Below are 15,067 nucleotides of genomic sequence, written 5' to 3'. Positions count from 1 at the left end.
GGAGAAGCCTATATGAGAATGAGCCGGCTACCAGAAGCAGAGCACTGGTATGTGGAGTCACTGCGATCCAAGAGCGACCACATCCCAGCCCATCTCACCTATGGAAAACTGCTGGCTCTGACGGTGAGTTTATCAGCAGCTCCTGGGAACTGGTCCCAGGCCCTTAGAGTAGATTAGGTAAAGGGACAAGAAGGCTTTGGCCTGAAAATTGCTTATTACCCTATTTTTCGCACTATTTCAGTCATTCTTTTTAATTAGGGATTTTGACAGCATTGGGTTTTTTTGTGAGACATTGTATCTATTCTTAAAGTGTTGCCAACTCTGTACCGGAAGAAAACAGTTATAATAGCATAGGAACTTTATAATGCACAGTAAGGTGTTGATAAAACCTTATCACAAGCAATGATTTAATTCAATAAGGTGTTCAGCATTTGACTCAGGGTGGTTGTAGCAGCCTATGGCTGGGTGCCACCTATGCTTTGTGAATAACATGACTTATACTTTGAATTTACACTTCTTTAGGAGTATCTCTTTGAGCCTGTGAAAAGAACTACTCAACTACTAAAAGTTTATTCTAAAAAAATCAGAAAAGTTGGGCTTTTCTGTTTCTGTAAAATTTACTTGCCTTTTAAGTGTAGATGTGCTTGTAGCTCCAGCTAAATTAGCCCCATATGATAGTTATAGCAGAATACCAGGCCCTTCTTGGTTTTCACACAATTTGAAGATGAAAATGAATTTCTGTTTTATTCACTCAAATAATTCTCATTTTCTCATTGCCATTTTTCTGACCAATATCCTCTTTCATTTTTATCTATTCTACATTTGCTTTCATTGTTCACCCTAGAGGGTTCATATTTGATTTCTGTGCTCTACTTATACACCTCTGTATGGCTCTTCAGTCCTTCTGCCTCAGCCTGAGTATCTTCCTCAGGTTTTCATCTAGCAATAAGCTTTTTCTATGACCTTGATTATAAGCTGCCTAGTCTTCAAGCAAAAAATGTCCTTTTACACAGGGTAGATATCCAGTGGAAAACAACAGCTCATAATTAATTTCAGCAGATCCATTACTGCTAAAAGTATCTGATTTTGGAAAAGGGGGAGAAATTAGAACAGAAGTTTTCTGTATGACTAACAGGTGACAAGAAAGAATTAAAAATTAGAAAGAATTAAAAAGTGATCAGTGTTATCATGTAATGTCAAATACAGAGTTTGATTAAAAGCTTCCTAAATGGGAATTATTTAACTTGTAATGGAAGTCAAGATGGTGGTTTTATATCCCCACTGCTTGTCAGTTCCAGCTCCTGAAAAGGCATTTTTTTGTTACAATTTCCAGTTACAGTTAAAATTGCTGGAATATTGACAAATACATGCACTCACTGATTACCTTCCTCTGGAATAGAACTACAAGTAAGTTATACAGGAAAATTTTCTAATTTACCTTGCTTTGCTGGCAGATATCTTTATATCGTGCATCTAAAAATAATAGGAGAAAGTCAGATATTGGTTTCTTCTTAGCAGATCTTTGACACAAAAGTTCTAATTTATTGTAACTGCTGTGGGAAAGTCATGGTTTAGGAATGGTATTTCCCAATTTAGTATTCCCTCTGAAATACTCAAAACCACGTGCACTCGCTCACTCTGTCCTCTCCCTGCCCCTCCCCACTGCAGTGGGATGGATAAGAGAATTGGAGACACAAGAGGTAAAGATAAGAGATAAGAACAATTTGATGGAAAGAGCAATGAAAATGAACAGTATCAGCAACAATATTAATAGCAAATTGTACAAGAGAGGTGAACAATTCACATGCGAATGCTCACCAGGCAGAAACTCCTGACCATATCCGACTGCACTGCCAAGCTCCGTGACCTGGAAAGGACCCCTTCCCTATCCCCAGAAAATAACGAGGTAGTATAGAATAACCTGTGGGTTCTAGCCATGCCCCTCCTGGCTACTGCAAAGATTAATCCTGCCCTGGCCAGGATCAGAACGGGAAGAAAAGAGTTTTCTCAATTAAAATCCATTCATTTTTTTCTCTTCCACACTCCTCCCCCCTCCCCCCCCAGTACTCTTCTGGTTAATTTTCTGAACTGCTGAGTGTGTGAAATATGAAGTCTGCTAGGGAAGGTCTTGCAGTGGTTCTGGGAAACAAGGTCTCACTGTTTTCTTCAAAATAACAAAATCCCCAAATCCCAGAACTGTACAAACACGGTGAGCCACTAATTTTTTAATTCTTTTATTTTGTCCCCTCATTATGAAAGTGCAGGTATAGGATTAAACACTAGTGCCATTATTATTTAGAAGGAAGTGATGAAAAATGTATGTGAATCCTTATAGTAAAATTGAACTGTTTGCTTTTCTCCAGGGATATAAATTCAAGATATGTGTGAGGTAGATTGTACCTTGAGCATCTGAGATGTGTTTATGGAAGAATGTGTCTCATTAGCAAGGAGGAGAAGAGCTGTGTATACCTTTGAATGCTGCACTGTGATAGGCAATAAAATACCTTTCTTTTCTCAACACACACTTGCTTACCTACACTTACTCTGTGCCGTAATTGTAGTCTATTCTCATCACGTTTGTTTGTTATCATCTCTTGGCACTTTTTTCTTTTATTACTGTTGCTTCTTCTCATATTCATGGCAATATGTACAGATAGGGTTGATGTCCATTCTACTGACAGCAGCATAAGCTGAAAAGATGGTGCTGATGTCCTGTTGACTTGTAGGACTTCATAAACATATGGCAAGGCAACGTGTTAATGAAAAGTAATTAGAGATGGCAGAACATTTTTCAGGTGGTTATTTCATTCATGAAAAAAAAAGTTCCTTTATATTTGGTCTATTGAAAATTGACATTTATTTCACTTAGTTCTTTCAGCTACAAAGTCTGAAAAGACATTCAACAGAAAAATGGATAATGAAGAGATTTGGCAGTAAAATATAGATTTTTGTCTCCATGTTGGACATTAGTTTTGCAGTCTACTGTCTGCTCAGTGATTCACATTAAATAACTTTTGTTAGTTTCTGATATACTGAAGTGTCCTAGTATTAGTTCCCATTGCGAATATATGATTGCTGTAAGTGACATGCTTCCTGGAAATCTTCATAGACTTCCTTGGGATTCAAATTAGAGCTGCTGCCTTTGGCATAGTTGTTTCAGCCCATTCCCAATTTGAGGTACCACTGTGATTTATTCTTCTGTTATATTTTTCTACCTGGGCTCATGATCATTTTCTCACAGGCTGTAAATTTAGGAGCGAGAAAGGCCCTAATTCAATTAGTTTTTGGATGTTAGAGGAGAGACATTTGATAGGCTTTTTTCCCCACTTCTGTTGTAACCAAATGTTCAAACTTTTTACAAACCTGTTTCTGAATATAGGTACTGAGATGTAACTGTTGATAACACTTCTCAGTGTCTCTTTTCGGAGAGAAATGTGAGATTGTTGATGAAGTGAAGGGTGCACGTAGGTGCTAATATAGATAGAAAGTTTTTCTCTGTCAGTGAATATGGGGCGTGAGGCAGGAGAGGAGGTAAGTTTCAGACAAGTTCTCAAGTTCCAGCAAAAGGCCCTAACAGTAAAGTCAGACCTATAAAGTTCACAAATTCAGATATATTTTACTTCCTGACTTTAATTCCAATGAAGTGGCTTAATTTTAACCCCAGCTTTTATGCCTCCTCAATCTGTTGCCAGTATTAATGCTTACTAAAAGCAGCATGACATAGAATCATAGCATCATTTATATTGGAAAAGATACAAGAAATGCCAGGTGAACTTGTGCATGCTGCTGTATATGCAGGAAAAAACAGACCAACTTAAGAGCTCCAGAGGAATAGCTAATGAATTTACAGTCTTGTTACCTAATATCATAAGTCACAAGAATTTCCTAACTCCTATATTGGATCATGTTATATGTTCATATCTAAAAGTTACAGCTCACTAAGCTACAATTTTCTTGAAAGTGCATTAGGATAGCATAATTTAGTGGTTGAAAAACATGATTAGTAACTCAGCTAGTAAAATAACTGGAAAATAACCAGTTGTCTGGGGCTTAAGTTTGTGCTTCTTTTATTTTTTTGAAAGAACATGTAGCTGGTTAGAACTGTAGTGCTTTAGCATTATGTACTTTTCATACCTTTAACTTGTTAAGCTGCTTAAATTACCTATAGAATTTATTTGTCAATGTGACATGTTAGTTGACCTATCCAATCTCCTGCTAGCACAGCAGCTTGGTACCACAGCATCTGAGCCTCGTTCCTTGCTTAGGTAATTTATTTCTATATCACAAAGAAAAGCATAATTTTTAAAAAGGCTTTAAAATTGCAAGGCTCCCAGTTTTCAGATAAAATGAGTCTGTCAAAAATGACAGTGCCAGGTGATGCCTTGAGCATGTACTGTAATTCATTTTCCATTATACGAGCAGATCTTCTAGAAGAGGAAGCATTGTCTATCCTCCTAAAAAAAATCATTTACAAGTAAGGCTTTTAATTTTTTTCTTCCTCTCACTTTAGTAGTCCTAAAGAGAAGACTAAGAAACCCTGCTTCCTAATGTCTGGCCTCTCTGCCATCAGTCAGTGAATGATTGTTATAGTAGCATGCTAGTCTGAGAAGCCTTATTTCACTTATAAATAAATGTTTTGAAGTTTTATCTGTTTTGAGTGAACTTGAGCCCACAAACCAGCCTGCATAGCTTGCAATAGTGCCTGTAGTTGCTAGAGTACTTAGGGACAGCCTCATACTGTAACTTTTAGCGTGCTGTATCTGGGAATTACAGGCTTCACTATATTTCTTTGGAAAAAATTGCACAGTGTTTTCTTGCATTTTACATGGCACCACACAGTGCTGTTAATCTCCTGTTTTTTACTGGCTTGGAAAATCACCCAAAGTGCTGTAAGAAAAATTTACTTTGCCTTGTAAAATTTCTGTGCTGCAGCTCCAAACTATTAAAGTCAATAATAGTCGTCCTAGAAGATTCCCTAAAATCTAAAATATTTTATTTTAAAATGTTTTCTTCAAGGGGGTTTGGGAAAAAACAGTCATAGACATGATAGAGACAGGCAGTGTTTTGGATTAAAATAAAAGTAACAGGATTGTGACATTCAAGTATCAACAGTTAAGTTTAATACTCTTCTTAAGTTTCAAAATAATTCCTCCTCAGTGGGTGACCATATTTTTTCCTGCAGTTCTTTGTTGCTTATGTTCCTGACAGACAGAAGGCTAGAGACGTATTCTGCCATTTTTGGTTAGTTGTGAAATTACTCAGAGTGCCACTGTCAAATATCCTACTATATTCAGTAATTTGTGTAGTTCTTGACTGTCATCTCAAAGTAAATATAAATAACAACACAGAAATAAATGGAAGGTAGGAAGAACAGAAAAAAATGGGACAACAGGGGAAAATGGATACATAGTACAATAGACTAATTCAACGTTTACTATTTCTGTAATTTCTTGCTGCTGGTGTTTCAGCACAGAAAGGAAATTTGCATTTCTGTTGGAAAACTCTGTCATATTGTAATTTTTTAATATCACTGTTTGATTGCTGCTTTTTTTCTCTTCCTAGATTTACACAAATTGGAAGAAAGCAGGAATGAGGGAGAATAGTCATGAAGTTAAAAGACTCATGACTTTTTAAGACATAGCAATTGAAATGTTTTATGTTAAATCTAGGTATGATTTTCTAGAACAGTTTCTCTCTTCTTCAGTAATCAATACCTTTAAAATAAACAAAAATATTTTTAGTAATACTTCAGTGAATGATAAATGCCTACATATACAGAAATCTTTAGTTTATGAAAAGGCATTATCTGAACAGGTCAATTTAATTAGGTCAGCAAGGCTGTTAGATATTTCATTTTGGGACACTAAATCCCTTGGCTGTTAGTACTACTTCTAGGAAGAATTTTTTCATGCAAATTGGATATTTCAGTTGAACTCACATCATAGTAATGTATAAATGACATTGAATCCTGGAGAATGCCCTCACTAAGAAATCGAGTTAAACCAAGCAATAGCCACTGCTGCTTTTCTGTCTTGTATTCAGTTTGACTTTGGAGGCTGATGCAAACACTGTGATTTTTCTTACCACTTGAAATCTCCGGAGAGTTAAAACTGATCCAAGCGCAAAGTTTGTATTTAGTTCTGACTTTGCAAAATGCCAGAAGTTGTTTTCATTTTTGTTTCCAGCCTGCGAGCAATTCACTTGTAGGGGGTAGGAGGAATGGGTTTCCCTTGTCAATGTGGAAAATCATGTTTATTGACTTCAGAACTGTGAGTACTATTTTTTTAAGGATTGGTTATCTGGTGTATCTGGATCTTTAACACCTCCAGGCTGAATGACTGGATTTCCGAACTACAGAAATTTCAATAGCTGACATCTATTGAGCTTGTATTTCTTCTGAGCTTGGCTGCATGCCATAAGTATTGCATCCATAGATATACTTTTCAGTCCCCTTAGGACATATGCTTGGCTGTATGCCAGTTGTAATAGAATTAATTGTAAAGCAGAGCATTTTCATTTAAATATAATGTATCTGTCTAGTTCATAAATGACTCTGGAACAGGTATTTAGGCACATAACCCCTCACTAACCTCCTTTAGGGATCTCATCTTCTGTATTGTGTTTCTAACTTCCTCTAGACAGGAAAGGGGGAGCCCTAAACTTCTCGCTTTACTCAACATAAATTTAAATCTTTTTATAGAGAACATTGCTGACACAGGATGAACTGCTTTCATGATAGAGTCACAGAATTGTTTCGGTTGGAAGCGACCTTAAAGATTGTCTAGTTCCAACCCACCAAGAGAGATCTTTTTGTTTTGTTACATGGTTGAATATAGCTGCTGGTCACCCGTAATTACTCTGTGTGTAGTAATTTTGTCAGTAATCACGGAAAAATGCATTATCTAGGCCAAATTTAGCTTAGAAGAAATTCATAGGACTCAATGAAAACAGTATGTGAAGATAGTGAATTTATATTCTACTGACTGGCCAGTGAAATATGAGTAGATATTAATACATTACTTTATCAGAAAATATAAAATGTGGTTTAAGACTGAATGGGAAAGAAAGGGACTAACATGGAAATTTACTTAACATTTCATTACATATTTTTGATACAAAATAATCTAAAACTTAATGACCAAGGTGAACTTTTCAATATGGCTCTAGACAGTGACTAAATCACAAGGTGTAGAATGAAATCTGTTCTTTAAAAGTTTACTTAAGATTGTCCACAATATTTCTTGTTTCCATGGTGATGTAATGACGTAAATTCCTTTTAGATTTGAGTTGCCCCCAAAAGAAAGACTAAAAAATAGATATATGATTATTAAAAAAATCCCCCCAAAAAAACAAAACAAAAACCCACAAACAAACAGAACAACCAAAAGAAAAAAAAAGCAAACTCCAAGGGGAAAAAAATTCTATGCCTAAATTTCTTTTCTATATTATTTTGGATACTTTAATAGAACAAGAATGCTTTTTGTGATAGGAGACACATAAAACAAGAAAATGGATGTCAAATAGCTTTAATATATTATTTATTAATTTGATAGGTAATACTTTACTTGAAGAATATATCACCTTAATAGTCTCTCAATCACACTCGAAGACAGTAAAGTTGTGAGCTGTGCTTTAAATTTCTAAATCTATATATAAGCAGTGGCGTCACATTCAAAAATACTGAAGTTCCAAAATCAATGGGCACTGCTTAAATCTCAACTCTCTGGTTATCATGCCTTAAATTATCCCTGTAGATGTAGACTCAAGAACCTGGTTTATGTTACTACTCTCTAAATTAACCCTGACTCATAGAAAAATTATACCGACTTCAGTAGAATCTCAGTGAAGCTAGTAGGTGGATTTTTACTCAGCAAAAATCCACATGTGCTTGAAGGAGGACTAATGTGATATATTAAGATGGAAGTTAACCACTTAAGGTGCAAATAGAGGATTAAACTAAAACAAGATGTTACATTTTATTGATCCTACCAAGGCTTATTTCCAAAAGCAATGTACTGGATTACACAAGTAGCATGTGTAAAACTCATGTGCGTGTGAGGACCCTAGTTCAGTCATTTCACTGAAGGAGAATGTCAGTCATGACCTCAGTGACAAGGTTATGTGGATGTGTTACACTGGACAATAATGAGAAAGTTGCTTCACATTTATTATAAAGTAAAGATGGTAAATTATATGGATTGGTAGATACAGATTTATAACCTAATTTCCTCAAGAGTAATCTAATTCATGCACCCATACACTGAGATTAATATATTACACCAAAGAGAAATAATATTATGTTCTTGAACATACTAGAGACAAAGCTTGAGGCCAGTACTAGTATCAGTATTGTTTCTCACTGTGGTCATCTAAGGATATGAGAGAGGAAAACTTTAAGAAGATAGCATCTTTTACAAGCCTACTGATATTAGTTGGACAAAGAATAGCTCTGCATGACTTTAAACTCCTCCCCCCACAACTATTTGTTTTTCTAGTGAAATATATATTGCTTCTCATTCACTCCTCCTTACAAATCTTGCCTCATTTTATAATAATAAGGATGAGACAAAGAGGCAAGATTTATCTCCTTAATGCACAGAAAGTATAGAATCTGAGATAAATTTTGGACCTTTGATATTGATAATGCAAGTCCTGTATATTTCATTTGCACTAGCATTTCACATACAAATTATGATGCAAGGTATTTACATTGTAATTCAGAGTGAAGATGGAAGAGTTGTAGAAATAGCAGTAAAATGAAGGGAAAAAAGGAATTCCTTTAGTTACTAAATACTAGATATTAAAGTTGTTTCTTAACTATTAATATTTAGAGAAGGGGTGGGGAGCTTACCTATGCCAGTGACATCATTGTAAGATACAGCTCTCTAGTTCCTGTTTTCTTAGTCCAGCTAAGTAAAACCTTTTGAAGAATATATTACTGATTTCCTCAGTATTGCACCACTTAAATTGTATTTTGCCTGTCCTATCACAACTTATGTAAGGTGAAAGGAACTGGTTATGAAACAGTTATGCAGGTCTGCAATAACTTAAGGAAACATAGAAAGGAAGTCACAGGTTCAGTTCAGACTTCTTTACTGTCCTTGCATAGTCTGTCTGTGACTTTAAAGTGTCCTAGAGAGGAAGAAGAAAATATGTAAAATAATGGGGTTTTTATATTTAGTGTCCACAGCTTAATCAACCTCCTGTTATGAAATCTTTTCATAATTCAATTAAAAATGTAAATGCTTGCCAAAAAAAAAGATACATTGAGCAGACCTGGAGAATGACAGTCAACTGCATTTGCGACGCAAATGCAATCACATAATTACCAGTTTAAACTCAGAAAAAACCCCTGTGTTGAAGAATGAAGTCTCTGTCCTATTGGTGAAACCCTTGTAAACTTTGAAGAATGATTAATATTTATGACATATAAAGTTGGTTCAAATTGCAGAGACCACCTAATTTGTTGAACCACCTTACTGGTTGTCACTGTGTCATCATAGTTTCCACAAGAGGGTTATTCAGAGCTGCTCAGCTGTATTTTTCAGTTTTACTACCATCTCGGGGTCCCTGGGCCTCCAGCAACCTGAAGTAAAACAGCTGCCTCAACATGGATTTGGCACAGTTTACCAGCAAAGTGAGGAAAAAATTTGGGGTGAATATCGAAATGGTAGTTTTGTCCTCAGTTTTTTAATATTTTAAGAATAAAGTCTTTACTAATGTATCAGCTCCCTTTAGCTAACTCTCTTTCATTTATCATGGTGATCATAACTGCTATTTGTAGGAAAGCCCATTTAAGCAATGTCTGACCATATTAGCAATTGCAATCAACTACAAAGAACTAGTCTTAAAAAAATCAAGCTTCTGAGTTAATATTTAAACAATTAACTGGCTTCCAAAACTGCAAGCAACCAGCCATTCTGATTTGAACTCTGCATGACTGAGGTGTTTCTGAAAGCCAAGACAACTTGTGTGCTAGGTTGTAAGAGCTCTGTGTCACTTAGCTGCATGTTTTTAAGCTTTTTTTTCCCTTTTAAATTCGTTAGTGTTGCTTGAGGATAGTAATCATGGGAAATTTGTCTTTTTTTGGGCATGGGAGAGGGGGACTGAAGTTTTCTTTATTAATGGAAAACTGCTGGAAGTTTGTCCTCATTTTATGCTTTAGGTCCAGATCCAGTAAGGGAAATACCAACCCAGTCTTCCAAATCAGTTATGAAAGTGTCTTCATCATGTTTAAGTTTTTTTTTCCTTAGCAGTGAGATTCTCATTCATTGTTTTATGATTCTGTGTCGTTAGTCTCTGCATTGAAAAGCCATAAACATGCCAGTATGTCTGTGCAGAGGATCTCCGTTAGGGCTCGGACTAGGACCACCCACTCATTTCTCCTAAGCAGGCCAGTAGCTGTCAGATAGCACCTTTTCATTAGCTACTGACCTGGGCCAGATGTAAACTGGTGACCAACAGGTGAAAGGTACTTTATATCCCATTATTGATCCTCAGAGCCATCAAGTCTTTTCATCCAAATTTATGAATAACTTTTTTATCCTTCAAATAAATCTGCTGTCATGCAGTCGTAAACTTACATTTTTTTTGCTTTGTAAAATTGCCAAAGCATGTCATTGTGCATATATGACTGCGCACCCTACTGCTAGAAATCGTGAGGTTTCCAGTGACTCTCAATGCCTGCATTTGTATGGGTCAATATACATAACAGTGAACATGCACACCAAATGCCTCCCTGCCCCAGATCAGTATTTTTCAGCTGTTTAAACAATTATTTTGATTTTCATTAAAGGTTAGAATTTTATTCCCTGATGCCATGTGTTTTATTTAGCACCAGAAACATACAATGGGAAAGGGACAATGACAGGGATTGATGTCGAGCTAACTACACAGTGTGTACATTCTATTGTGGTAGATAAGGTGTACATTGGATAGTTCAAAAAAAGTTGACAAATGCTAAATTTTAATGATGAAATAGCCTGATTCTGTCAACTGATTGGATTTTACATCATTTGACACAAAAAATAATGTGTATTAAATCTATTCTGAGGTACTGACATTTGGAAAGTGCCAAAAAGAGTAGAGCAGTCATATGTTTTTGCTGATTCCAGTAAATAAAAATTAATTATGTTTGACAAGTGTTTGTGGCCTTATAGTCATAGTTTGGTAGGCAGAAGCAATGATTTTGTGACTGTATTCAATGAACTGTCCTTTTATGTTCTAGAAATAGACACAGAGAGCAACCAGCTAAAACTAATGATGTTAGTCTGTTAAAAAAAGCATTTATGCAAAATATGTAGATGTTCACTCTGTCAATGTCAATGATACATATGCTTGGTCCTTGTCATTTTGAAGCCTCAATGCTAAACTTAGATATGCCATTGTAACTTTTGCCAGACCAAAACTGCCAACCTTGGAATTAAATATGCAGAATTTAGTGTTTGATTATCACCTCTCCCTGCCAATTATTTTAATTTGAATAACTATTTTATAGTGACCCAAATTTACATTGTGTTTTCAATTGATGACTGTTTTCTTCTTCAGTTTTTGTTCTCATCTATAGTTGTATGCTATTTAAAAAAAAAAAGTGTTTAATCTATAGATGTATTTTTATTGCATTAGTAGAAGAGGAAAAATCATTCTGCACTATGTGTTGTATTTTTTTTTTTTTAGGCTTTTTTGTTTGTGGGTTTGTTAGGGTTTTATTCATTTGGTTGGTTGGCTTTTTTTTAAGGCAGGGATGAGCCACTGCAGTATAAGACAATGTACTCTTATCATGTAGTTGCACCATTTGGTTGGCAGGGCCCTTTTGCCATGTGGATTTGGCTTTAAGGAATATGGGTTTGCCAAAGAAATTTTACTAAATAATAAGGCTAAATTCTTACCTCCAATGAACATTCATTTTGTGAAACTGGAATACTGTTAATCCTGTTTGTGTCTATGCCAGGGTGACCTCTCAAAATATGGCCTCTATGATGGTTTTGATGGAACCTTGTCTTGATATAGTTCTTGGTGTGCTGCACAACTTCCTTCTCTCTATTTTATTGTCTCTAAGGCCCCTGAGGAAAATACTGAGAATCTGGAACAGCTGTAATCATGAACAGATCTTGTTATTACTCCTATGTTAACTTGTGGAATAGTGCAGGATGTTTGCCATGTCTGTTTCCAAACCACAAAACTTGAGAAAGCCTATACACTTATATCTGTGAAATAACACTCAAGGCAACTTGAGAAATGCAGACCACAATGCCTTTCTTCCATAGGGGTTAAGCTTAGCTGTTCTTTATTCTGGAGGCCTTCTATTTTATAAAACCACAGCAACTAATTTCACGGGGATAGGGATAAACAGGTCAGAGGTATCTTACTGAATACATGATGGTGATTTGTGTCTGTGTCAGACTAGGCCGTTTTCTTGAAAAATAGAGTAATGACCACTAATGGATCCACTCTGGCACTTGTATAGAATAATGCAACTTTACTAGTTTGGTGATTTCAGTGATAAGGAAACTTGTCTTAGAAGATGTATGTTCTTTTTACCATAATTTCTGTTAGAGTTTTGGTTTGTTTGTGTTTTTTTTTTCCTGACCATTTTGTCATTCCATTGACCATTGTCTTTAAAAATTACCATTTCTAGTTATGTTTTATGGTTGACAGAATTGATTTTTGATGAAATTTTACTTCCCACATTAACATCAGAAGTATATATTTCTTTATTTTCCACATTAAAGCCACAAATATTTTCTATTTATTTACCTTCACTTTTGGTAACTTTACCTTTGGCTGTGTATATAATGTTACTTAGGATATAAGGAAATGGAATGAAACTACATCAGGGAAGGTTCAGACCTTGGGAAAAGGCTCCTTGCTGAGATGGTGACTGGTCACTGGACCAGGCTACCCAGGGAAGTGGTTACAGCCCCCAGCCCGTCAGAGCTCAAGGAGTATCTGGATGACGCTCTTACTCAAATGGATGGTTTAGTTTTAGGTAGTGTGGTGAGGAGCAGGGAGTTGGACTCGGTGGTCTTTATGGGCCCCTTCCAACATGAGCGTTTTTATTATGCTGCTTTTTCCTCATCCCACACTCAAACACACTTTTTTTTTTTTTTTTTTTTTTAAAGCAGGACTAAAGCTCTGTCCTACCTTCTCCCCTGATTTTAGCTTGGGTAAATGTAATGCTTGTCCAAAAAAATAGCATGGAGCTTGGTGTTCACCCAAACCCCTTTACAATATTTTTTGCAATACTTTTCTACTGCTTCCTTACTTCTTGGGCATTGAGGCTGTTGGACACATTTCTTCCTCGGTCTGGAGATCTGCAGCATAAGTAGTTGACCACAAAACTTCCTGTAACACTTAAACATTCATATTTATTTAGGTTAAATCCAGTGATAATAGTAGTTGTTTTTCTCTAGTGCCTGGAATTTGGAAATTTTAATTGTACATGATTGCTCCATCGTGACACACTGTTAAAATAATTTTCCCCCCCTTTTTTTTAAGGGACGCAAGAGTGAGGCAGAAAAGTACTTCATGAAGGCTATTCAGCTGGATCCTACCAAAGGAAACTGCTACATGCATTATGGTATGTTTCAGATAGCTAGGGTTTCCACACGTATTCCAGGCTTGCTGTTAATCTCTCCGAGTGATTAAAGATTTGAAAAGTGCTACTGGCAAAATATCTTCTTTAAAGGGAAAGAAACTAATCTACCATGTATAACTTCATTTTAACTTGTTAATCACTGTAGAGGGAGAGGTGAAGAATTTCATATTTTGCATAGCTTTCCTCCTGTGAGAGGAATTTCAGTATTGCTCCCTCTCTGGGAAAGAACAAAGGTGACTATTGCCATATGTCAAAGTTTCATGGCCTGGAATATTATTGTTAACAGTTTTGGCCTAACTTCGCTAGTTGCCGGTGGGTGGGCAACTAGAAGTTTTACTTTAGCGTGCATGAGTTCTATATATCAAAGTGTCTTATGGGCCTTATATCTAGCTCCTTCCCAGCACCTTCTTGGCTTGAGATGCCTAAGTATTACGAAAGGGTTTGACAAGTTGGCTATATCTTTCCTACTAAGCCATGCATGTGCTTATGGCACACAGTTAATTTGAAGGTATCTTTATAACTTCGGATTGTTTTTGCTAGATGTGCAAAAAATATTTCCAGATGTGTTTAGTCCCAAGGAACCAAAATTATTTATCTCTGTGTACTAATTCTTACTGTATTTTAAAGATGATAATAGACAAATCTTAAAATGCAAGCTATGTAGTCCCAGTTGGAAAATATAGAAGTAAGTAATAAGATTCATCTTAGTTTAGGAAGAGGGTAGGGAACCACAAGCACACTATATATATCTTTGTATATTGTTTTAATTTCCTCTTCTGATTCTAACTAGTAAATGTAAAATAAATAAAAATAAGTGGCCAAAAGGGAAAATTAATCTCTCATAATAATCATGTGATATCTTTGTCTGGATTGCTCAGATGATGTATTTCTGTGATATCTTTATCTGAATTGCTCACATGATGTATTTCTATTTGGTCCTATGCAGTATGAAATTCTGTATGTTAGACCCCCAGAATCAAACTTTGGACATAGAACATGTATTTAAATTAATGTAACCCACTGTTGCATTATTTTGCACTATGAAACATTGCAGTTAGTGACCTTGTCTTCTATTTATGCCTGTGCAGGTAAATCTGATAGGGGTATTTGTGACATAAGTCACATTATTTCAATTGAATATAAGTATAGTCGATTCCTCAAGACAATGAAGAAAAGTTACTGCTGATTATTTCTTGGAATCCCATTCAAATCCCTTCCAACCTTTGTTATTAAGAAATCTATCCTTAGTTATTAGGAAGTCTTAATTGCATACAAATTCAAGGTAGGTTTCAACAATGCATCTCAGCAAAAGACATTTAGGATTGTGTGTATTTCATTACAGATCTGGACTATTCCCTCTGTCTCATTTTCGAGTGCCCTATAAACTAAAAATGTGGTTATTGAAATCATCATTCATGTCTGATACATTGACTGCTTTATTACCAGATCACAATATTAAAATGGTGTATT

The 15,067-nt window shown here is 35.8% G+C and overlaps 1 protein-coding gene across 3 annotated transcripts in view; it reads left to right on the top strand.

Moving 5' to 3' along the window:
• Window positions 1–15,067, top strand: part of TMTC2 (transmembrane and tetratricopeptide repeat containing 2) — a 244,703-nt gene that overhangs the window by 188,610 nt on the left and 41,026 nt on the right. For 2 of the 3 annotated variants that reach the window (XM_027663223.1, XM_027663239.1), the window contains 2 exons: window positions 2–123; window positions 13,498–13,579. In XM_027663223.1, the coding sequence (XP_027519024.1) occupies window positions 2–123; window positions 13,498–13,579 (204 nt within the window). Of the gene's footprint in view, window position 1; window positions 124–1,333; window positions 1,408–13,497; window positions 13,580–15,067 lie in introns of those variants that run through there. The other variant, XM_027663231.1, reaches the window with a different exon arrangement.

This window comes from Corapipo altera, unplaced genomic scaffold (assembly GCF_003945725.1).
Source record: "Corapipo altera isolate COAL_440 unplaced genomic scaffold, ASM394572v1 1, whole genome shotgun sequence".
Classification (NCBI taxonomy): domain Eukaryota; kingdom Metazoa; phylum Chordata; class Aves; order Passeriformes; family Pipridae; genus Corapipo; species Corapipo altera.
The sequence above is the reverse complement of the archived record's forward strand: the minus strand, read 5'-3'. Positions and strand labels throughout refer to the sequence as shown.